This window comes from Schistocerca cancellata, chromosome 6 (assembly GCF_023864275.1).
Source record: "Schistocerca cancellata isolate TAMUIC-IGC-003103 chromosome 6, iqSchCanc2.1, whole genome shotgun sequence".
Lineage (NCBI taxonomy): Eukaryota > Metazoa > Arthropoda > Insecta > Orthoptera > Acrididae > Schistocerca > Schistocerca cancellata.
The window spans coordinates 106,003,023-106,028,488 of NC_064631.1; the positions used below are offsets into that span (position 1 = coordinate 106,003,023).

Sequence of the window (25,466 nt, forward strand, 5' to 3'; positions counted from 1 at the left end):
GCCTTCCTTGCTTTTGTCTTCTTCCTTCCTTTGTCCTTCTCTTTTCCTTACCTCTTCTGTTTCCCTTTTCTCCGCTGCGGCGTTTGAGACCTTTCTTCCTTCCTTTCCCTTTCTCTTTCTTCCTCCCTGTGCGTGTCTGAAGGCCGACCCACGCCCTTCGTGCGTAGCCGTAGCCGGTGACGGGGTAACGCGTAATTCCCCGCCCCGGGTAGACAGGTAGGACACGTACGTACCCCCTGGTAACGGCCAGGCCCAGGGAGGGGTGATTACCCGAGCTGATACCTTCCGAAAATGCCGATTGGTCCCTCCGTCCGTTTGTCGGGAGGTGTGACCTGAGGTGTGAACAATCACCTAAGGCGGGAGTGCCCTCAGAGAGGGCCCCCACAAGGGAGGAGCGCGCCATCGGAGACGCCGGTAATCATGGGGGATTCTTCCGCAATGGTTTCCTCACCTTCCACTAAGTCTGCTCACAAACGTAAGTATACTGAGTCTCAGCCACAGACGATTCTTCCATCGTTGCCACAGTTCCTTGTTGTTTCTCGGTCTGATGAAGGTCACGACTTCTCCACGGTCAACCCTTTCATTATTCAGAAAGGTGTCGACGCAATAGCAGGTCCTGTAAAGTCTTGTTCCAGATTACGGAATGGCACCCTGTTGTTAGAAACACACAGTGCCCTCCAGGCACAAAAATTGCTGCGTACTTCTCTGCTCCACACCTTCCCTGTCCGGGTGGAACCGCACCGTTTCTTAAATTCCTCGCGTGGAGTCGTTTATACACGCTCCCTCGATGGATTGTCTGACGAAGAAATTCAGCACTATCTGTCTGACCAGGGCGTAACGGCAGTTCATAGAGTAATGAAACGGGTTGACACGAACATCATTCCAACCCGCACTGTCTTCTTGACATTTGACACAGTTCAACTCCCATCGCAAATCAAAGCAGGCTATGAGATAATTTCCGTTCGCCCTTACGTCCCAAACCCTACGCGTTGCTATCGATGTCAGCGGTTCAATCACACCAGCCAGTCCTGTTCCAATCCAGCCAAATGTGTTACGTGTGGCAAGGATGCCCATGAGGGTGCTTGTCCACCTCCATCCCCTCGCTGCATCAACTGTATGGGTGACCACGCTGCTTCCTCTCGAGATTGCCCCGTTTTTAAGGACGAGAAGCTCATCCAGGAAATAAGGGTGAAGGAAAAGGTGTCGACCTTTGCTGCTCGAAAATTATTCGCCAGTCGCAAGCCCACTGTGCCTCAGACAGGAAAATACAGCACTATCCTTGCTTCTCCTCGGCCAACAAAGGAGGCGGCCACGCAGACTTGCGACCTCACCTTTAGTACCACGGTCGTCAGATCGGCCAGCGCAAAGATCGCTCGTTCAACCTCACCACTTTCGCCTGCCCACTCTGTGGCTCACCCTTCGTCGAGTTCTGCTACATCTCGAGCCCAAAAGTCGGACGCCAAGTCTTCGAAAAAAGAGCATACTCGTGAAGAGTTTTTACGTACCGCAACTTCACAACCATCGGTTCCTTCTTCATCTAAACCACATTCTTCCAAGAAGGCTACAAAGAAACCCAGTTCCTCTCCTTCTCCGCCAAGGCGTGCCCCCTCTACAGCACCACCTGGCGGAAATCGCCCTCGGCCATCTTCTGTGTCGCCGAGGCGCACTGCTGGTGGCCGGTCAACCGGCCGATCGCTGGTGGCAGGGACTGCTCCTGACCAACCTATGGATCAGGATCTTCTGCCTTCGGCTGAATGCCATTCCATGCTGTCGGTTGCTAGCTCCGAGCAGTCTCTGAGTTGACAGCAACTTTGGTCACATTCCTCCATTTTCCTTTCACCCCATGTCCATTATCCACTGGAATATCCGCGGCATTCGAGCCAATCGGGATGAATTGTCGGTCCTCTTACGCTCCTACTCGCCGGTCATCTTCTGTCTTCAGGAAACGAAGCTGTGTCCCCATGACCGCTTTGTTCTCCCTCATTTTCAGTCCGTCCGATATGATCTCCCCTCTGTTGAAGGCTCTCCAGCCCATGGAGGACTCATGATTCTTCTCCATGATACTCTCCATTATCACCCAATCCCCTTAAACTGTTCCTTCCAAGCCGTCGCCGTCCGTCTTTCACTTTCCGGATACACGTTCTCTCTTTGTACTGTATACATTCCATCGTCCACACCAATGGCACGAGCTGATCTCCTTCATCTTCTTGGTCAGCTTCCACCCCCCTATTTGCTGGTTGGGGACTTCAATGCCCACCACCCGCTTTGGGGATCTCCACACCCTTGTCCACGTGGCTCCGTATTGCTAGACGTCTTCCACCAAGCGGATCTAGTTTGCCTCAACACTGGGGTCCCCACATTTTTGTCTGCCTCCACGACAACCTTATCTCATTTGGACCTTGCGGTCGGTACTGTTCCGCTAGCTCGGCGCTTCGAATGGTTCGCCCTTGATGATACACACTCGAGTGACCACTTTCCATGTGTCCTCAGACTGCAGCCTCAACTGCCATATATGCACCCGCGACGCTGGAAGTTTGCCCAAGCCGATTGGACACTTTTTTCGTCTCTCGCGACATTCGATGACCGTCGCTTTCCCAGCGTCGACGATGAGGTCACACATATTACCGACGTTATCCTTACAGCTGCGGAACGTTCAATACCACGCACCTCCGAATTGCCCCGGCGCCCCCCAGTTCCTTGGTGGAACGAGGCATGCCGTGATGCAATACGTGAGCGGCGACGTGCTCTTCGCATTTTCCGTCACCATCCTACTTTGGCCAACTGTATCCGCTATAAGCAGCTCCGTGCGCGATGCCGTCGCGTCATCCGCGATAGCAAGAAGGCAAGCTGGAAATTCTTTATTAGCTCATTTAACACCTTCACTCCCTCCTCGGAAGTTTGGAGTCGGCTTCGACGGTTCTCAGGCGCGCCTAGTTTCTCCCCGGTCTCTGGGCTCACTGTCGCGCATGATACCTTAGTGGACCCCGTCGCAATTTCTAACTCGTTGGGTCAGCACTTTGCTGAGATTTCGAGCTCTTCAAATTACCCGCCAGCGTTTCTCCCGAAGAAACGTGCAGCGGAAGTGCGACCTCTTGCTTTCTCCTCTCAAAATCACGAAAGCTACAATACCGTTTTCTCCATGCGGGAACTCCAACATGCCCTCTCATCTTCTCGCTCCTCCGCCCCGGGACCGGATGGTATCCATGTCCAAATGTTGCTGCATTTATCAACCCCTAGTCTGCGTTACCTCCTTCGCCTTTATAATCGAATTTGGACCGACAGTACCTTTCCCAAACGGTGGCGGGAAGCTATTGTCGTTCCCGTTCCGAAACCTGGAAAGGACAAACATCTCCCATCTAGCTATCGCCCCATTTCTCTCACGAGTAGTGTCTGTAAGGTTTTGGAGCGTATGGTGAATTACCGTTTAGCTTGGTGGCTAGAATCCCGTAGTCTTTTAACACCAGCCCAATGCGGATTTCAGAAGCATCGTTCTGCCGTTGACCATCTTGTTGCTCTCTCCACTTATATCATGAACAATTTTCTCCGGAAACGCCAAACGGTAGCAATATTTTTTGATCTGGAGAGAGCATACGATACCTGTTGGAGGACAGGCATCCTCCGCACACTGTTCTCATGGGGCTTTCGAGGCCGGCTGCCCCTTTTTCTTCGCGAATTTATGGCAGAGCGCACTTTTAGGGTGCGGGTGAACACTACTCTCTCCCGTACTTTCTCCCAAGAAAACGGGGTACCCCAGGGATCTGTGCTGAGTGTTGTACTATTTGCCATCGCCATAAATCCAATTATGGATTGTCTCCCTCCTGATGTCTCGGGCTCCCTCTTTGTGGACGATTTTGCGATCTACTACAGCTCTCAATGGACCAGCCTTCTTGAACGACGTCTTCAAGGATGTCTCGATCGCCTCCACTCGTGGAGCATCGAAACTGGCTTCCGTTTCTCACCCAGTAAGACCGTTTGTGTCAATTTTTGGCGACGTAAGGAGTTTCTTCCGCCCTCCTTACATCTAGGTCCTGTCAACCTTCCGTTTTCAGACGTCGCTAAATTCTTGGGTCTTATGTTTGACAGAAAACTAAGCTGGTCCTCCCACGTTTCCTATCTTTCGGCTCGCTGTCTGCGATCCCTCAACACCCTCCGTGTCCTGAATGGTACCTCCTGGGGAGCGGACCGAGTGGTCCTTCTCCGCCTCTATCGCGCCTTAGTGCGCTCGAAATTGGATTATGGAAGCATAGTCTACTCCTCTGCTCGGCCGTCTATTCTTCGGCGTCTCGACTCTATCCACCACCGTGGATTACGTTTAGTGTCTGGAGCTTTTTACACTAGCCCTGTGGAAAGCCTTTATGCTGAGACTGCTGAACCTCCGCTGTCCAATCGGCGGGCAGTACTCCTGAGTCGTTATGCTAGCCATCTGTCTTCCATGCCTACTAATCCAGCCCATGATCCTTTTTTCGACGCCTCCTTTGATGTAGGGTATGCAGGCCGCTCCTCTTCCCTACTACCCCCGGGAGTCCGCTTCCGTCAACTGCTCCATTCTCTTTCCTTCCGCTTTCCTAAAACCTTCTGGACAACTTGGGGTACAGCACCGCCTTGGCTCCGTCCCCGGATCTGCCTGCTCCGTGACCTTTGTCAATTTCCCAAGGATGGTACCCCTACACTTGTTTATCGTCGGGCATTTGCTGCTCTATGTGCAGCAATGACGGAGGCCACATTTATTTACACCGACGGCTCGAAAACATCGTTAGGTGTAGGGAGTGCTTATATTGTTGGCGACACCCCAAATCAATTTCGGCTTCCCGACCAGTGTTCGGTTTATACTGCGGAGCTTTACGCTGTTCTCCAGGCTGTCCACTACATCCGCCGCCATCAGCGGATACAGTACGTAATCTGCTCAGATTCTCTCAGCTCTCTCCTCAGTCTCCAAGCTCTTTACCCTGTGCACCCTCTGGTCCACCGGATTCAGGACTGTCTGCGCTTGCTCCACCTGAGGGGCGTCTCGGTGGCGTTCCTCTGGCTCCCGGGACACGCTGGTATCTGTGGGAATGAGGCGGCCGATATGGCGGCCAAGGCTGCAGTCTCTCTTCCTCGGCCAGCTATTCGGTCGCTTCCCTTCACCGATCTACGGAGCGGTTTATGTCGCCAAGTTGCTCATTTATGGCATGCGCATTGGTCGGCACTTCCCTGTAATAAATTGCGGGAAGTGAAAGCCCTTCCTTGCGCTTGGACCTCTTCCTCCCGAACGCGTCGTCGGGAGGAGGTAATTTTAGCTAGACTCCGGATAGGGCACTGTCGTTTTAGCCATCGACATCTTTTAAGCGGCGATCCTCCCCCACTCCGTCCCCACTGCTCTCAGCTGTGGACGGTAAGACACCTTTTAATTGAATGCCCCTATTTTAATCCGTTACGCTCCCGTGTACAGCTATCGCCTGATCTATCGTCGATTTTAGCAGATGACACGCGCTCCGCCGACCGCGTTCTCCAGTTTATTAGTGACAGTGAAATGGCGTCAGTCATTTGAACCTTTTTTTGGGGACAATCACCCCCTTTCTGTAGTGGATTTTTAAGCATTCTTCTATTTTTAGTTTCTCAAATTTTCTGACTTTGTTCCCATTGCTGCTGGTTATAAAATTCGGTTTTTTACTGTCTTAAGTCACGGGCTGGGCGCTAATGACCTTAGCAGTTTTGCGCCCTAAAACAAAAAAAAAAAAAAAAAAAAAAAAAACATACACCTCCATGGTATACACCTCGGTCAAAGCTTTGTCTGGACCTTTTGCATGGCCCTAAGGACTCCGTTAACCCCACCACTCTCCACTGTCACTTCCTCTTGATTCTTGATGTGTTGCGGGGCTCGATGGCTGATGGTAATGTTGGCTTCGCCTATGTCCACAGAGGCCATATTGAACAGCATTCCTTGCCTGCTGGCTGTAGTATATTCACTGCAGGGCTTGTGGCCATATCTCGTGCACTTCAGTACATCTGTTCCTGTTCTGGTGAGTCATTTCTTCTCTGTTCTGACTCCCTGAGCAGCTTACAAGCTATCGACCAGGGCTACCTTCGCCATCCTTTGGTAGCAAACATCCAGGAGTCCATCTGGGTCCTGGAACGGTCCAGTCGTTCATTGGTGTTTTCCAGCAAATGTCGGAATCCCAGGCAACGAACTTGTTGACAGGCTGGCCAAACAGTCTAAGCGGAAACCGCTCCTGGAGATGGGCATCTCTGAAACTGACCTGCGTTCTGTCTTATGCTGCAAGGTTTTTCGGCTTTGGGAAACGGAGTGGCATAACAGTGTGCGCAACAAACTGCATGTCATTAAGGAGACTGCGAATGTGTGAAAGTCTTCCCTGCACAGGCTTCTCGAAGGGAATCAGTTGTCCTCTGTCGACTCTGCAGTGGCCATACATGGCCCACACATGGTTACCTCCTCTGTACATGGTTACCTCCTCTGTCGCGAGGATCCACCTCAGTGTCGCTGTGGCTCCCAAGTGACAGTCATCCACCTCTTGCTGGATTGCCCACTTTTAGCCACCCTGCGGCAGACTTTCCTAGCATCCCGGTGTTGGACGACAATGCCTCAACAGCAGCTTTAGTTTTACATTTTATTCGTGAGGGTGGGTTTTATCATTTTATCTGAGTTTTAGTGCATGTCCTTTGTCCCTCTGTGTCCTCCACCCTAGGACTTTTAGGGTGGAGGTTTTAGTGTGTTGCAGAGTGGATGGCTTCTCCGTTCTTATTCTCATGGTCAGTCAACCATGGTTATCTGCTTTCTTGTTTTTAATCTCCTCTCCCTGTTTCTTGCATCTCTCTGTGGTTTTCTTGTCCTGTTTTGTCCATTGTAATGTTTGTTGTCTTCTGGGTCTTCCTTTCTCCTGTTATTGTGTCGTACATCGTCTTTGTTTTCTTCTTTCCCTTAGGTAACTGTTCTACTGGGAACAAGGGACTGATGACCTCGCAGTTTGCCACCCCCCCCCCCCCTCCTCCCCCACACACACACCTTTTAAACCAGCCAACCAACATTTTGCATGCAAGATATTAAATCAGATTTTAATGTACAGCCTTGTAGACAGTCAGTAAACCTGAAGTTCTTAAGGCAAATTGCAACACTTTAAAGCACGTAGGACATTTTCCTTGCAACTTGAACCCTCCAATGATTTAAGTAGGAGGCTTATTGAAATACTCTTGCTGTGTGCAAAGCAGAAAAACACAGCTCATTATAGGGTTAAGATAAAATTACACATTTAAAATTACAACTAAGGGCATTGCATAATTGAGCTGCTTGTGCACACGTTTGAACCAGTACGTAATCAAGTACTATAAGAGCAACCATTACCAGCAATTTGACGGACTCTCACTTAAGACACACATGCTGCTATTCAAGGTAATGTACTTCAAACAACATAACAGACTTTACCACAGTGGTGTTTATAGAACTTTCCAGGAATTGGGTTTTAAATAAACAGATATTACTCCAGGAAACTTTCCGGGTGCAAGCTCTATACAGTTTGAACAATTTGCACAGCTTTAGTAAGTTAGACCCAGTAACTTACACGATAGAGACATGTAGTACTTGTAAGCAAAATGGCACCTACAGGGTGAGGCACTCCCACACACAGAATGTGACAGCACATTTGAGGGATCACAGGTCAATGTGAAAGTCGTAAAGGGCCACCGAACAGTCAATTGAACAAGAAAGATCCTAGATGCGAAAACAGCTTACCCACCAGAATCAACATGGCTGAAGGTATCTGCGACAGACAAATGTCTTGGCAGGATGATAGGATGCAGACAGTTGTATTCAGGTCTCTGCACAGCAACTGTATCCTCCAGATGTAGTAAGGCCCCAGTTCCACTATTGGCATGAAGTCTCATGCCATGTTGTCCAGTCACGAGCGTTGCTTCCATACCCAGCTAAAACAAACTCCAGGTTCTCACGGCCCACCACCAACCACAACATGACCGGTACTGCAACGATGACTGACAAGGCCACTGCCCTCTCTCGATAACCAGCGTAACTTCCACCATGTCTCACTGGTGCACCAACTTGCTTTGAATCCTTCTGCTGTTGCAGAGAAAAAAATGAAAATAAAACTGATCAACTGGGAAAGTATTGAACATTGTACTATTTGTGCGAACAAAGTTGACACTCGACATGGTGGCACATGGGAGGTACTGTATTAAATGCCTTTACAGTAACTCCCATCAGCCACTGCACCAAGTGTCAGTTTGGTTTGCGCTATTACTGTCGACACTGCTCATGTGTATTGACGTGCCCGTCCTAATGGAGGTCCTTAGTCACACAAGGGAAATAAATTTTGGTTCAAGGTGGATTTTCTAACAGTCTCAGCGGCCCAAACAAAATCCTTCAGCGAGCAGTATATGGCGTTCTGGGGCTCTGCGTTCATTTGCTGAGTACGGGGACTGGTAAGCGTCTCCATTACTTGAACATTACACAGACTCTGTCAGTATCAAGTAACAGAATGCATGCTGATGGCTAAAATGTGTTTTTTATAATCAAACAAAGAAAGGGGGGGGGGAAGAGGGGAGCTTCAAGAAAGTTTCACCTTTTTATCTACAAAACGGGTTAGAGAGGATTGCTGGAGGCTTAAAATCTGTCAGGCACTTGCGAAATGGTGCCCTGTTGGTAGAAACATCCAATTCCCAACAACTGAGGAACATCCAGAAAGCTTAGTGCCTCTGGGAGTATGCAATAGAAATTGAACTGCACAACACCTTGAACTACAGCAATGGTGCTGTGACTTGCAGAGATCTGGTAGACATGCCCCGAGAAGAAATGAAAACTGAGTGGTTCCAAAAGACATTGTTGATGTACAGAGCGTAATGAAATGGGTGGATGGCGATCTTGTGAAATCCAACTCATTTATACTGACTTTCAGCAGCACAAAACTTCCAGAGCACATTAAGGCTGATATCCTTTACCTCAGTGTGTGGCCTTATTTTCCTAACCCAATGCACTATTTCACATACCAGTGCTTCGGGGACACACGCCACCTCAGGTTGTAAAGGAGCAGCCACTTGTGGCCAATGTGGTAAGGCTGCCCATGAATGTGTTGGTTGTTCATCTCCTCTAAAGTGATCACACTGTCTGGATTAAGGACTGCAGTGTCTTCCTTGAAGAAAACAAGATAAGAATTCAATCCCCCTGTGCTACAGGGTTACACCCTTCACCAAAAGGGTGACCTGACTGGGGACAGAGCCATGGGGCGGGGGGTTTCTAAGTAACATGCATCACTCCACCGGTCTCCCCCCCGGATACTGACCTGCAAGCAAGTTGCTGCCAAAATTCATGAGTGTCGGAGGATTGTCCTGTACTGGAGGACTTCAGTGTCCATCATGTCTTGTGGCTACTGCCAGTATTAACCAGGAACTGACGTTTTGTCACTATCATGTGACTGTAGAGAGAGGAAAATTTGACTTCAGATCCAACAGTTCTGCTTGCCCTCAGGGTCAGATTTTGGCAAGCCTCATGATGTTTAAAAAGCTGTGCATCCTCAACACAGGTACTCTCACATATTTCTTTACTGTTACTGAGTCATTCTCAACCATCGACTGTTCTCCTCTTGAGCCCTTACAGACTCCGTTCAGTGGGAGGTCATTGATGACCTTCATTCCAGTGACCACTTCCCACTCCACATTCACCTACTGGTTGGGGCTCTACCTGAAGAGAAGCCACAGACATGTGTGGTCAGCAGGGCTAACTGAACACTGTTCAGCCAGCTGGCTGTGTTTGAACATCGCAACAGCATCTAGGAATGGGTGGACCACATTTCATGGGTGATGCATTATGCCGCCGACTTATCAATCCTAACGTCCGCAGGTCATAATAGGAGACAGCCTGAACATTGGTGGACTGGTTAAGTGCCACTCAGCAGTCCAGGACAGGCATGCTGCTCTTCGACAGTTTAAGCACTGTCCAGTAGCAGACAACATCACAGCCTTTTGGGTTTGCTAGAGCCAAGGCTTGACATGTAATTAAGTAGAGTAAGAAAAGGTCATGGAAGGTGTTTCTAGACTCCATCAACTGTGCCACTTGTGCTATGAAAATATGGGAACATATCAGGAGGATTTCTGGTAAACACAGTTGTTTACCAATAGCAGCAGTGCTGAAAAAGGGATGTCTCCAAACAGTGCCAGCAGACATCAGTGAGACGTTGGTGGGGAGTTTTGCAAAAAAACTACTGCCAATGTTAACCAGGAACCAGCATTTACTCACTACCATGTGACTGTAGGGAGGCGAAAATTGGACTTCAGATCCAACAATTTTATCCTTTCTCCACGCGGGAGATGGAATCGGCCCCGTCAGAGACTCTTGACACTGCACCTCATCATGACCAAATCTGGTACTGCATGCTTCAACATTTGCCAGTAGCATCAAAGGAAATCTGACTCAAATGTTTTAATCTTATATGGCAGACAGGTAACTTCCCCAACACATGGAGAGAAACACTTTTGATAGCTCTCCTCAAACCAGGAAAGGAGTTTTGCTAGAGACCAGCCAACTCCTTAGCTGCTCTCAGTGTGGATTCCAAAGATTTCACTCCACTGTCAATAACCTGACCCTGAAAGCAGACTTTCATACGTAAACATCACTGTAACTTCATGTTCTTAAAGATCAGTAAGGTGTACGATACTACTTGAGGACATTGTATTCTCACACAATGGCATCAGTGGGGTTTTCATGGCCACCTCCCCATCTTCATACTGTCATTTCTGTTTCAGCAGTTGTTTAGGACCCGAGTTGGTAACACACTGTCAGATCGTTTTGGGCAGGAGAACGGTGTCCCTTAGGGCAATGTTTTAAGTGTTACCCTATTTGCCATAGCCATAAACAGTATCACATCTATGGTAAAGAGTCCTATACAGTGCTCCTTATTTGTGGACAATTTTGTTGCTTTCTGTTCCTCCTTCAGTGTTGCAACAACGAGCCATCAGTTGCAACTTCCAGTGCGGAGGTTGGAGGAGTGGGCTACAAAGATGGGATTTCAGTTTTCTCCAGATTAGTGTGTGTGTGGGGGGGAGGGGGGGGGGGGGGGCACAGGCGAGCGCGCACATGTATTCATTCATTTTAATTGTTCTCAGTGTGTTTTTAATTTACCTGTCTTGAGTATGAGGGACACCATTCTACATTTTAGAGACTCAGTGATGTTTCAGGGCCTCATTTTTTATTCCAAATGTCGTGGTTGCCACATCTAATATGTCTGAAAGGTATAACACTGAAGGTGCTGAATATTTTAAAGTGTCTTAGCCACAGGTCTTGGGGGAGCATGGCGGGGCACGTCTGCTTTAGTTTTATATGGCTTTCATGAGTTCTCGGCTGGACTATGGTTGCTTAGTGTGTGGATCAAGAAAGACTTCTTATTTAAAGATGATTTGACCGTGTCCTCCATGAGGGGATTTGGCTGGCCATGGGTGCTTATCGGACCAGTCCCGTCCCATACCCAGTCTCAGTGCTGAAGCCGGGGAACTGCCACTCACTATCTGGCGGCAGCTGCTCATAATGGGTCAGGCATATAAGTACCTCGCAGCTCCAACTTCACCCGCATTCCAGATTGTTGCTCATCCAACACTGAAAGCCTTTTCTCCAACCATCCATGAGCCACAATGCTATTTGGAATCTGCGTCAGCATGTACTCGAGACACTTGGTGTGGAGCAAATACAACCCCCAATCCAGGGTTTTAACCTTCTATCACCCTGGTTACTGCAGATGCCCAGTGTGATTGTAAGTTTAGTGCAGTACAGGAAAGATTACGCTCTGCTTATGTTTTTAGTGTGAAATTTTCTGACATTTGATATGAACGCTACAACTATGTGGCTGTCTTTACGGATGGGGCTAGGCAAGGGGATTCTGTTGGTTGCTCTGTCATTTTCCCGGATCGTGTCCTCAAGGTTCGACTGCCTCAAGAATTTGCTGTCTTAGACACAAAATTGTTTGCAATCTTGTAGACACTGGAGCAGGTGAGACGTTCTTACGTTCTTCCAGAACTAAATTTCTTGTCTGTTCAGATTCTCTTAATGCCCTTCACCCTCTCCAATGTTTGTGCCTAGCAGATAAAATAATCCAGGATGACCTCTTCCACCTACGATGGCTGGTGAAAGAGGTGTATTTCTGCTGCGTACCAGGCCTCAACAATAAGGTGATGGGATGCAGGGGTGATGACCTACTTAAAAGAACTGAGGATCACAACACATCTCCAGGGCTGCTAGATCTGCCCATTTGTTCCCAGTAGATGGTTTAATGTGTTAATAGGGCGACTGGCTCATCCATGTCTTCTTCATTTTTTTTTTACTTGTGTTTTAATCTCCTGTATAGCACATTTTAGTATTTCTTTGTTATCTTAGCGTGTATGTTAACATTTTCGCTGTTTTATCCACATTAATTTCTTTTAATGGGTGTAAGGGTGCTGACATCGCCATTGAGCCTCCATAAGCTTCAAGCACGCGCACTCGTGGTCACACACACACACACACACACACACACACTGGTATATGGATATGGAATAAAACCGTTCCAAAATACTCCAGAACATTTTGAGATTTTACAGCACATACTAAGTAATAAGATAATGAAGGCATTGAATCAATATCCCCTTTGACATTATCTTGTTAGATAATCAATCATCAAATTGTAAGTAATGCTGAGCAGCCACACAGTATTATTTGTGACCTGAAATAGCATTTTAGGGTTGTCTGAGTGGCCAGCATTCTGAATGGAGCAGGTGATGTTCATCATACTAGCTGGCTGCTGTGATAATTATCTGTGTTAACTGGCTGAAAGGAAAACCTGTGCATAATTCTGTGTTTCATTCCTTTACTCTAAAAAGAGGGACCTGTATTCTGTGATTTTTGTTTCTAGCAATATCATAAGCAGATATCGTGTATTAAGGGGAGGTTTACTATCTTTGGCCCGAAAAAAGCACATTCTTTGAGAAATTTTTTTCTCGGATGTGTTATAGGTATGAATGTCAAATTTGGTCAAAATGTTTATTGATATTTCCTCTACAAACTGGACTTCTTTTGACTGGAAATGTCAAAGAGCAAGACAGAAGTGCCGTTGGAATGAAACAAAATTTAGATGTAGACCACCTCGCGCGGTATGTCACAGGTCAGCCAGCTCGTCTGAAATCAAAATTGAGTTGACGTTAGTGAAGTATATAAGATTGTTTAGGAGTTGTACCTTGCTTGAGTTATTTGGACCATAGGAAACAAAATGGCGGCCATTTGAAAAAAAAAAAATAGGATTTTGTCATCGATTTTTTGACTTTGTCGGCCAAGTAAAAATATTTATAGCTCATGGATCGGAATAAAAGTTGTACAACTCCTAGACAATTTAGTTAGCTTTGTCGGAAATCAAGAATCGTGCCAATCGGTTCAGTAGATTTGAAGTTACCCTACCGTGCGATAAAAAAAAGTCAATTAGAGAGAAACGCTTTTGAAATTTTGATTACATATAAATGCAATATTATGCAACTTGCATTAAATCTGCTGTTCCGGGTCCATAAACTAGTCCTTCCTCTTCCTCACAGAGGGCATTCTGCTTGATCTGAGCCAACCTGCACTACTCCAGAACCGCTCATACGGCCTGTGACAAGCGGTATTCGGCCGCTTGAATCCCATTATTGTCCGAAAGCTTGGCGAACTGCTTTGAATAGAGTCCCAGGATGACGTCCATCATTGTCATGGTCTTCAGAATTGCCGTATACCCTTCGTTTAAGGTGCTCACTGCCAGGAAAGTTGTGATATCCACAGTCTTCGCACCAGAATGCAAATGCTTGGGGGCTAACTTCCAAACACACGCATTCAAACTTTCATTTGAATTTTGTGTGTTTCCTCCTAAGCACTGGTACGATAACTCGTCCTCCAAAAGGGCCTTGTAGATCGGATGAATCACTTTTTGAACTTCTTTGGAGAGCAGCTGGTCATGTTGATATTCGTCCAGATGTCCAGTAGCCTCTGCAATGCACCACTTGCACCAACTAGTTTCCCCAGCTGGACAATTTTAGTGTCGCGAGTGGTCATCCGTCGAACACTTGCGGAAATACGTTGCCCAAATTGCCTTCTTCATCTGTTCCACCAAATTGGAATGCCGTCGGATTACCAAGCCGTAGTACGTCATAAGCTCCTTGATCACTTTATCAGCTTTAGTCAAGGGCAAGCACGTAGAATAATTTTTCACGACTACAAAGTCGAAATTCCCGAAAAAACTGGTGCGTGAAAAAGGCCGATTTCAGGCAGGTCCATTTTTTTGTTCAACCGCGAATAAAACATTTCCATTCCGTATTTGGAAACACCATTTCAGGGGAGGATTCTAAACACTTTTATGGATCCAAAAATGCAATTTAAAAAAAATAGATTTTTTTGAACCAAAAGAAAGTAAACCTCCCCTTAAAGCATTGGATTCTGACTATGTTATAAGAAAATTAAATTGAGGAAAACTATTAAATTATAAGGTGATATAACAGCTGAGGAATACTACCTTCAAGAGGCAAAATTTCACATACTGCCAATAGAATCACTTTAAAGCAGAAGCAATTTTCCAGACTTTTGCAATTTTTATGTCCCTTATTTTATTTGAGCTATAGAAAGGAGGGGTTGGTTACTCAGGTCAGACAATGAGAGGATATCATCCTCCTGCTGTGTGGACAAAGAAGACAAATATCTCATCTAGATTCCAGTGCGGTGTGTAACAGTGGTTGGTCAATTTCTATTCCAGTTTACCACCTGATGTACTTTCTTATAGCAGACTTTACAGCTTGTAAAGAGGTGCAGGTGGATTCCAAAATAATATTGGATTTTTTTTTTCGTAAAGTTTACTCCACTGGGTTCCTGTGGTGTTTGCACTACTATGCCTCAATCAGTTCTCCTCTTCCACCACTGACAGTATGTCACTGTAACCTTCAGCTGGGAGCCAAATCAACACGAGTTTTTTCGCACGACACTATTATGCACTCCCTTTTCTCTCATTGCTTGTAAGGTGAGGCCCTGTTGTTAAGTCAGTAATGACAGAGTTTCTATGACTTTTTCCCATTTTATCTTGCACAAGTCTCACTGCATCACAGGAAAATCCCTTTTTCTTTTGGTTTTGTCAGTCATTAATGCATCTCTGACAATAGCTCTGCTTTTACACTTGAAATGATTTACTTTTTGGACAAACCATCCACATCTATCTTTTATGACTGCAGTCTTTGCAAAACACACCGTATCTGAGATATTTATATATCTCTATCTATTTTGTGAGTAATGCTACAAGCTGACATGTTAAGAGTATCTGACAGTGCTTGTATCTCCATCACTCACTTCATGTGCATTAAGGTTTCAACCAACAAATGATGTAGCCTACAAGTACTAATACATACTTAATTTGGTCATAATGATTTTCTTATAATTCATAGTGGAGGGGAAGTATGATATTTAAGATATAGGTAATTTGAGATAGAGCAGCAGGAGGTGGCTATGACCCTGCAGAAAGAGCCAGTCCTGCTCTGGGAAAACTGTCAAGACCTGAACAGGTGTGGATGAAAAGGGGTTTGAACCCGACTAGAGTCTAATGTATTAATCACTATATCATGTGGAAAAGCTGAAGGCCTAATTCATTGCCCTGTAAGCTCTGCAGTTGATGCAAAAACAGTTGTCAAATAACTTTTGTATGGGCTACCTTTTGACAGTGCTTGTGGTTAGTTTTCCACCAATGTAAGCATTCTATAAGAGAGAAATAGACTCAGTCATAACAGATCATTGCCACTCAAGGAATGTTTTCCAATGAACAGTGCCCCTTTATTTATATTTACACTGCTGGTCGATAGTTTTTGATCTTTCATGATAAAAACTTTATTTCAGTGTCCAAACAAAATTGTACAAACTAAATAGACCAACAAAATAAATATTTTGTGTGTCTATCATTAAGTAAAATACAGTATGGTTTATATCTTGGCCTCTTCACAGTATCCACCTTTTATCTTCAGAACAGCTGCACAAACTCTTTGCATTCCAGAGATAAGATTTAGTAGTGTTTTTTCACATATTGCAGTACAACATATCTATAAATTATTGCATAGATCTTGAACATTAGATAACCTCAGATTTCTGATCTTCACGTCAAGTTCACTCAATAAGAGTTCAGTGGGATTTAAGTCAGGTGACTGACTTGACCAAATCATATTCTTCAGTTCCCCACATTTCTCTCTTCTATTCACATACCCTCTGAACAATTAAGAAGCACGTTTTGGATCATTTTCCTACTGCAGAACAAACCCATGACTAAGTAATTTCTTGCCAGATGGAACCGCACTGTTGATCAGTATCCTGTGATACCCTTCCTTCTTAAATTTTCCATTAATTCCCACTAGATCACCCACTTTATCACCCACAAAACACCCCACACCGTGACTAAAACTCCACCATACTTCACCCTTGGTGTCAAATACTGACTTTTCATAGGTTCTCCACGAAGTCGATGAACAAACAAACATTCAATGATGGCTTCCAAATACTTCAGATGTAGTCATCCATGAATAACTCTTTGGACAACTGCTGCATGTTCCAGTTTTTATGGTGTTTTGTCTATTCACCTTATTTTGTTTACATAATAAAGGTTTTTTGGTAGTTTTTTCTCCCCTTTTAAACCTTGTTGATGTAGACAGAATTCCACCGTTGAGACAGAGATTGGAGCTGCTCGCATACTATTTACTTCCTTGTGAATTTCAGGTGCAGTGTGAATTCTTTGACATTTACTCTGTACTTATGAACTAATATGGCCTGCATGATGTTACTCAGGGTCTTCCAGATGACAAAGCACTTGCATTGGCTCCAGTTTGCTTGGACCATTGCTATGTATACACAACTGTAGATTGGGCTACACCAATATTTGCTGCTATTGTCATACTAGAATAGCTGTCCTGATGCATAGCTACAATTACAACATGTTTTTCACTTTTAGTCTGCTGCTTGCATTCTGTTAGGAGGTAATATGTTTATGAACTTGATCAGGTACACAAACACACTGCAAGATGCACACAGCATACTTTAAACTAATGTGAACTGATTGCTATACAGACAGATGAAGGAATGAGGCCAATTCTAATGAAACTGTCATCGGTAAAGGCACACCAGTGTTGTTGTGGATACTCGTCAATGCTCGTCTCTGTGACCAACCAGTCAGATACCCAACAGAGATGTTTGTTCTTTACATTGTTATACTTATTTTATTATCAGGGCAGGGATATGATGATGGGATATTGGAAACAAAATCCCTGTTTTAACGACAAATCCAATGTTGTGGTAGGTGATCAAAAAAAATTTTTTTTTACCTATAGTGTATTTGTTTTAATTCAGTTTCTTTCCTCCTCTTTCACATTCCTCCTCCATCACACACTTTTTTCCTCTCATTTCAGACAGAGGAATGTTATTGGTTTTTTGTTTTTGCTGCTAGGACTTGAACTTTTTACACCAGGTTCCTCAAGATGGGAAATGGTCATTTCTTTCTATTAAATATAATCCATACTGGGCTAAACAACTAAAACTTATTTAGTATTTGCTTTTTTAAGGTGTAATGGACACACTACCTTCCTTCTGAGCACATCCTCTGTTTTTCTAATTTACTCCTTTGTTCTTAATTCCAATGACATGAAATGTTTCAGGCACAATCAGAGCTGGCTAGTATGAAAAATGGCAAGCAGAATGTCTCACCTGCAATAAAAGCACCTTCAGGTGAGTGCCTCACGTATAATTAAACTTAAAATTCTCATCTTATTGTGCCACATCTCGCAAACTATTGTTTAATCTATCTAAATATTTTATACAAAACCAATTGTGGTTCCCTTGTTTGAACTACCATGCAAAATTACCTCAATGTTTAGGACTTAGAGAAAAGATTTTGTGTCTTAGGTTTGTCTGATTTACATTACAGTAAAGCATGCTGTTGTTCAAAGGTAAGTTGTTTTCTAAACCTTTGTGCAGCCACCAGATGTGGTGAGCTTTGTTGTGCTGTAATTACCCTATAGTAATTCTCTTGCTGCTCTATTAACAATTAATTTAACAACATTTGTAACAGAACAGAAGCATCAAATTTATGGACATGGAAAGAGAAGCAGGTGGAACAGGGCCAGGGCAGCCAGATAAACAGGTTTAAAACACATGTCCATGTCTTTCAGAATTTTCTCTTTCTTTCATCAGGGTAGGGAGGAACCTGCAGGAATTTCTAACAACCAAATTTCAAAGTCCAAAATTCTATTAGTATTTAACTGTAGTTGCTCTGCATGTGACAGGTGAGAGCTAAGCTTGAATGAAATAGACAGTCAACAAAAAGTAATGACAAACAAACAAAATGTGTGTGTGTGTGTGTGTGTGTGTGTGTGTGTGTGTGTGTGTTACATGTAAATTTACAAAATGATATAAAATAAAATAAAATAATGGAGCAAACCTAAGTGAAGAGGCAGGCAAAGTTAAATTAAAAGGAGGCAGAGGAAGGAAAGTTTAGAAGATAAATCACACTTTAAAGTTTATCTAGTTGTTATTAGGTTTCAGATCAAAATCACACTGCAACAAATCCAATTAACAAATTGATTGTATTTGAATCTTCCATCCCCAACATCCATAAGATAAGTGATGAGCTGCAAGGGCTGCATCCAGTGCTGTAATGTATCATACCAGACTGTTGTGAAATTGGATAGTTATTGTGAGCTGCATAATGTAACTTACCTTATACGCTACAAAAAGGTTTTAGGTATGCAAGCTTTCGGCCTTCCGGCAGGAGGGTTGAAGGGTAACATAGAGGGTGAAGGAAGAGGATGGGAGAGGTTTAGAAGAAGGGGCAAGTTTAGAAAAGTCAATCAGAACCCTGGGATGAGAAGGAAAGACCTTTCTCATCCCATCCGGTAAATATCACCTGACCCATGGTTCTGGGTGACTTTTCTGAGCTCTGTCCCTTTTTCCTAAAACTCTCCAATCCTCTTCCTTCACCCCTCTACCCCACCCTTCAACATTTATGATGGAAGAAGGGGCTACTGGCTCCAAAACATAGCATACCTAAAACCTTTAGAACTTCCTAAAGTGTCTGTTCTTCTGCCACTGCTTGTTGATCTATTTTTTTTTATCTATGCAGTTACTTTTTTATCTACCCAATTACTTAATATTGTCAAAAGTTGATTATTTCTGTTGTTACCTTATACACTGAATTAATGGAAAGTTGATTTCTATCATATTTTGTATAGTCATGGCAAATTAACATCACCATAATGTGTGTTCATTACAGTTGTTGATTGATTGAATCATCTGGATTGCAAACACCAGTACACTCATTATGATTACTTTTAATTTTATATTGATTTGATTGTGTGGTGTTCTTCTTGTGTATGCTTTGCGTGAGATATGAGAAATAAATAATTATAGCATCATTCAAACATTGTGATTTCTGTTGAGGTTCTTATGGCCAGGCTTACATAAAGATCCATTTCCATTCTCAAATTGACAGTTTATGTATCACTTGTGTTTTTCTTTCCTGAAGAAGTGCCTTTCTACAAATCAATGTGTCATATTTGCAATGGGTAGCAATCTATCCTTTCCATAATATTGTTGTGGTTATTTTCTATAGGTGTTCAGCAATTGACAAATACTCAGTACATAACTGCTCAATGTCCTCTCATATGGGGTATGTTCATTCCTAAAGCTTTCCTCATTGTGCTTGATAGAAGACACACATTTGGGTCTCCAGCCAGGTCGAGTTCCATTTTGCGCATGGCATTTCAGTGACTCACCTAGTCATAGTCATGTGGCGCAGGTGAGGTGTAAATTCCCATCCGACAATCCTAGATGAGCTTTACTTTCGTTTCCCAAATAACTAGAACAGGTTCTTTTGAAAGGCCTTGGTTGATAATTCTGCTCTGTTCTTATCCAATTGGAGCTTCTGCTCTCTCTCTATGGATATTATTGTCAGTAGGGTGTCAAACCCTAACCTTCCTTCCTTCCTTCCTTCCTTCCTTCCTTCCTCCCTCCCTCCCTCCCTCCCTCCCTCCCTCCCTCCCTCCCTCCCTTCCCTGATTCAAACTACAGTGCATCTTGCCACCCTCCCCCCCCCCCTCGCCCCCCACCCCCTCCACCCCCTCCCACTGTGGGAATGAAGGAGATGATAGGAGAAAAGGTGGGGGGGGGGGGGAAGTATTCTAGCAGCAATGACATACATCAGAATGTTTTCTTCGTGATAGAGCCCATAGACATACAAAATCAGTTGGAAGAAGCTGTGAGTCCACTGAGGCTGCTCTGTCTTGTAAAAGTGCTTTATGTGATACTACTGGCCAATTTCAACCCAATAATCATTATCAAGTGTGCCTAGTGGATGTAGGGTGAAAACTGAGCAGTAGTACCAAATAAATAATTGTTATAAGGAATTAGTCTGTTAGGTGCCATTCTCTCTTTCAACCAATTAATAATGTGTTCATGAAATACATGGTGAGCAGAGTCTTGCCCTGATTATAAAAATTTATGACAGAATAAACGTTTGACATAATAAGTTACGTTTTATGCCATAACATAGGTTAGTGTTACTAGTTTTTTTAAGACCACTTACGTTAGTAAACCTCAACGTGTGCTACCTTGGTAGCTCGGAGAATGTTGAGGCAGTATTCCAGATCCCGCCAGGTGTTTCATAACATGTGTTCTGTCACAGTACCCACAGCATAAATAGGCACAGTGTCTGTGTATGGGGTTCAGAATCTCCTCATGCTACTATACAGTTACAGCGAGACAGCAAGAAAGTGAATGTTTGGTGCGACTTCATGCATAACAAGGTTTTTGGACCATTTTTCTTCACAGACAAATCCATTACTGCTAACATTTACTTAGACGTTTTGCAACAGTTCATAGCCCCACAGTTAGAAGAATATCAACCATGGATAATTTTCCAGCAAGATGGAGCACCCCCCCCCTCCCACACACACACACACACACACACACACACACACACACACACTGGGCTTTGATGTGCATGATTTCCTGAATGAAACATTTCCGGATCGGTGGAGTGGAAGGAACGGTCCAACACCCTGTCCACCCCACTCTCCAGACATTACGCCCTTTGACTTTTTATTCTGGGGCTATATCAAGGACAGAGTCTTCATCACACCAATTGTTGATGTCAACGAATTGAAAGCTAGGATACAAGTGCTGTGAGTGCTGTGATAACACGTTACGAAACACCTGGTGGGAACTGAAATACCGCCTCGACATTTTCCGAGCTACCAAGGGAGCACACGTTGAGGTTTACTAACGTAAGTGGTCTTAAAAAAAAACTAGTAACACTAATCTATGTAATGGCACCAAATGTGAATTATTGTGTCAAATGGTTATTCTGTAATAAATTGTTATCAGGGCAAGACTTTTTGCTCACTCTGTATATTAAAAATAATACAATAATGAAAACAGTTTTACGGAACAAACATAAATTCTTGCAAACAGTGTGATGTTTGTGTTTGAAAACATGCTGAGAGATAATAAATAACTAGTATATTTAACCTTCTATAAATTGTATATATAAACAATTTAAAACATCAGAGATACTGTGCTTTATTATTGTGGTCTTCAGATAATATATGAAGAATCAGCAGCAGTAATAACTGAATGGATAGGATATTGGTGACCAGATTATTTCATGCTGTAAATTACAAACTTCTCTTATGCTGTGATACTATGAAACATTCCCTTCTTAATTATGGTAGGGAAGACAGATATTCTCCTTGAGCTGGAAAGAGATTTACTGACTCTAAAAACTAGAAGCTGTAATGGAAGCTGTTTTTCTCTGGGCTACACAAACACTGCGATACAAGGTGAAGAACATCCATTGGATGTGAGTTTATCTGGATGCAGTTTGAAACTTGACTTGTAAGTAGAATTTCAAGGGATGGTTCTGCCAGGTCAGATTTTCAGCATTTCTATGATTTTCAACATCCCTTGGATCAAACTAACTTATCATTAAATCTATTATTTCTTCTGTACTGTTAAACCTGTCTAGCATGGGTGCCACACACTTCAGCAATATTTTAGCATGGATTGTGTGAGTATTTTTTATCCAGTCTCCTTTATAGACTGACTGTATTATCCCAGTATTCTGCCAATGAAGCAAAGTCTTCCACTTTCTTAATCTACCACTGAACCTATGTGATCGTTCCACTCCAAATACTCACAAACTGCTGCAACTCAGGCATTTGTGTGACTTGACTGATTTCAGTTGACTCATTTTACTGTTTATGAAGTGTGTATGCACACGTGTTGATTTTGCTGGCGAGGGCAGTGTATAAGAAGGTTCCTCAAATTGTATGAATGTATTCTGTAAAGAGTAACTAGGAAAGCTGTTAGGGTATAATCAATATGTTATTTACAAAACTGTAATAGTTTAGTATAAATGTATCTGTATGTGAGTTGATGGGGCTTTTGCACTGTCTGATATCTGTGGTAGACCACAACAAAAAACTAGAACTGTAGTTACAGAAACTTTGTGGATGATCCATAGATGTCACCCTTCATTAGCTACTGCAGACTAATAAACAATGTAATTGTAACAAATCCTATGACCCCTAGAATTTTAAGATCATGTCTGATGTAAAGGGTGTCCAACACATTGGTGCCGGAGTTCTGTCAAGTGGCAAGGCTTCTCAGGCGGAATTAAAAAACCTTCAATAATTTTCAATCTCTGTTTGATCTCAAGCGAGATATACCTCCTTGTTAGGTGGAACAGACCATCCTTTAGCGGCAAACTTTTCTGCACGTAAATGTGCTTCTTTGGAATAGCAGAGAGAAGTCATTTGGAAGAAAACTAGAGTGACATGAATACAGAATAGGAAATAATATTTTAGATGTGTTCCCTTGTTTCTCCCAGTGATACAAGATACTGACAATCCATTGTTTTAGTAGACCTTATAACTGCCCATGTCATGTTGTGCCGACTCCACTGTAACTTGAATGGATTTTTAAGTTTGTTTTATATGCCCGACTTCTAATTTCACCACACAAGTCTCCAGGGTTGAGCAGTTATTGCCCGATGACGACACTCAATACAGTTTGTTAAAGTGGAGTTCGCCATTATTAATTATGTTTCTAGATTTAATTTTATTACTCGTACAGAGACGTTTCTTTGTTTAACAGCACGTCTTCAAAATAAGTATGAAATGCTATACATAATGTCGACTATTGAGTTAAAGTTCGTACCTATTTTGCCATTTTAGAGAAGAGAAACCTTAAGCGCTTTTGCTTCTATAGTCTCAGTATCAAATGTTCACTAATTTCAATTTACTTCCTATCTCAGTTCAGTATTTAACACACATTATATATCAATGTCATTTCAGAGATATTACGTTGGTTCCACACAAATGGAATAACACGTAATTGTCATTTAACATCACTTTTATTAATAATCCTTTTTCTTATGACATAAATGTTAATGACTGATCACTATCTAGGAGGAAAGAGGGATTGATCCTAATCATGAGATAATAGCTTTTAATGAGCCCACAATTGTTAATGAAATAAAAAGTCACATTCAAGGATGATATGCGAAGAACTTTTGTTATGTCCGTTTTCATGAGTCTGTCAAAACTAATCCTGTCGCCCACAATTCAAATTAACACTGACGTTAACCCCTTTTGTCGGAACGTCGAATTGTAACTATTATGTGAAAGTTTATTCTAGTCCCCGAGTTAATTCCTTTCAGATACGTGCACGACCGAACAGCAGAACCGAACACAAATGACTTGTTTTAACAACCAAACAATGCAATGATGTTACATTATGACAATGTGTGCCCAGTGAACATCTCTTTGACTTTATCTTCTCTACTCTGCTTAATTAAATTATTCCTAATTACAATTTATTCAGCTATTTAGCGAAAACATCTAACAGAAAATAAAATAAATTTATCCCAATGTAAAAGATCCATTATAACCTGAACTGTTTTGTACCATCTAGTTATAATGAAAACTCATTTTGGGAACTTCTTTTGTCATAATTGTTTACAAATCAGTTTGAAAATATTTCATTGTACTTCTATGAAGATTGAAGATTGCTGTCAACATCAGTTGATCAAGGGACTTGTGACACTGCAGTCCTGATAGAGTTCTACCTATGTTATACAAAAAGTTCCATTTAAAAAGAATAAATAAAACTAAAAGATGACGATTTTAAGTAGAAAGTTTGATTCTTCTTCTTCTTCTTCTTCTTCTTCTTCTTCTTATTATTATTATTATTATTATTATTATTATTTTCACAGCGTATAATTTTAGTTGTTAGATTTGATATAAGTAAAATCAGTAAACAACTTGATTTTAGATGGTTACCTGCAAGTGGTGAATGAACTTATGGGAGAAACAATGACTGTGAATTGTTATTTCTCAATAATTTATAGATTTCAAGATGCTCTTGACAGCAAATACAACTGAGTGAGAAGCAATTTATTTCAAATCAAAGACTGACTGTCGTGAACTGTAGTATGGTGTCTGTTCCGTTGGATATGTCTGATAGAACAGACACTGCATTTATGTGTTAATGTATACAGGCAGGGAAGGGGGAAGAAGGTTGTTACATATGCCTCGTGACAACAGTGTGCAGGAGGTCGAGCGGTCAGGATTTGAGAGTAAGCGTCCAGGGCTGCTGTTAAACAACAAAACAGGAAACTAGGTACAATAAAGAGGATATATTTCAATGTACGGTGTACAAGGGGTGCGCCTAGGGTTAGAAGTTACCAGGTTTAGGCCAGTCTAGGAGGTCGAACAATTAATTGAAATGGGTAACAGAAGGGGAAGCGGTTCATGTTAACTTACATTGCTGGCCGGTTGTGAAAAGCAGAGGCAACTGTGTTCCGCACGGCAGAACACTCCAGCGTCCACACATGTGACCTGTATCCCATGCACGCCATTGGCTAAAACCAATGGCGTGAATTCGCTAGCAGTTTCAGCAGAGGGCCCAAGGCGTCTCTTGTCAGCAGCTTTAACTGGACAGAACTGCCACAGTTCTGAAAGGCAGGCAACTTGTCACGTAGGTACAGTGTAAGTTACTCTGGGAGAAAACTTGTAAAAATTTCACTGGGCCTTTCAAATAGATTTTTTAACCAATTCCCCTAAAATACTCCTTGAGTGGCTGCCGATATGTACATATGTATAGCTATCCATTTCTTAATTTATTGAGTGAAATCTACAATATGATTTCAGATTCAGTTAAATGACATTAAGAGAATGGAAAAGGGAGAGTGAGAAAAATCTTGGACAAGCTAATTTCATGTTTTCAATACTATTTGCTGCTGCCCTGAAAAAATGTTTAAAAAGAGGGCTGTGACAGTAGTTTTCATTAGAAACTGTATGAACAGTCTTCAATGTCTGAACAACATTGTTTCATTGATATTGACTGCATAGAAACCACAATAAATAATAGAACAACTTTGTGCTCTGGAATGTGAGATTCATAT

The 25,466-nt window shown here is 43.1% G+C and overlaps 1 protein-coding gene across 3 annotated transcripts in view; it reads left to right on the top strand.

Annotated features, from left to right (window-relative positions):
• The window catches only part of LOC126088603 (uncharacterized), a 92,747-nt gene that overhangs the window by 35,138 nt on the left and 32,143 nt on the right, over nucleotides 1-25,466 (top strand). For all 3 annotated transcript variants that reach the window (XM_049906813.1, XM_049906815.1, XM_049906814.1), the window contains exon 4: nucleotides 17,662-17,731. In XM_049906813.1, the coding sequence (XP_049762770.1) occupies nucleotides 17,662-17,731 (70 nt within the window). The remainder of the gene's footprint in view (nucleotides 1-17,661; nucleotides 17,732-25,466) is intronic.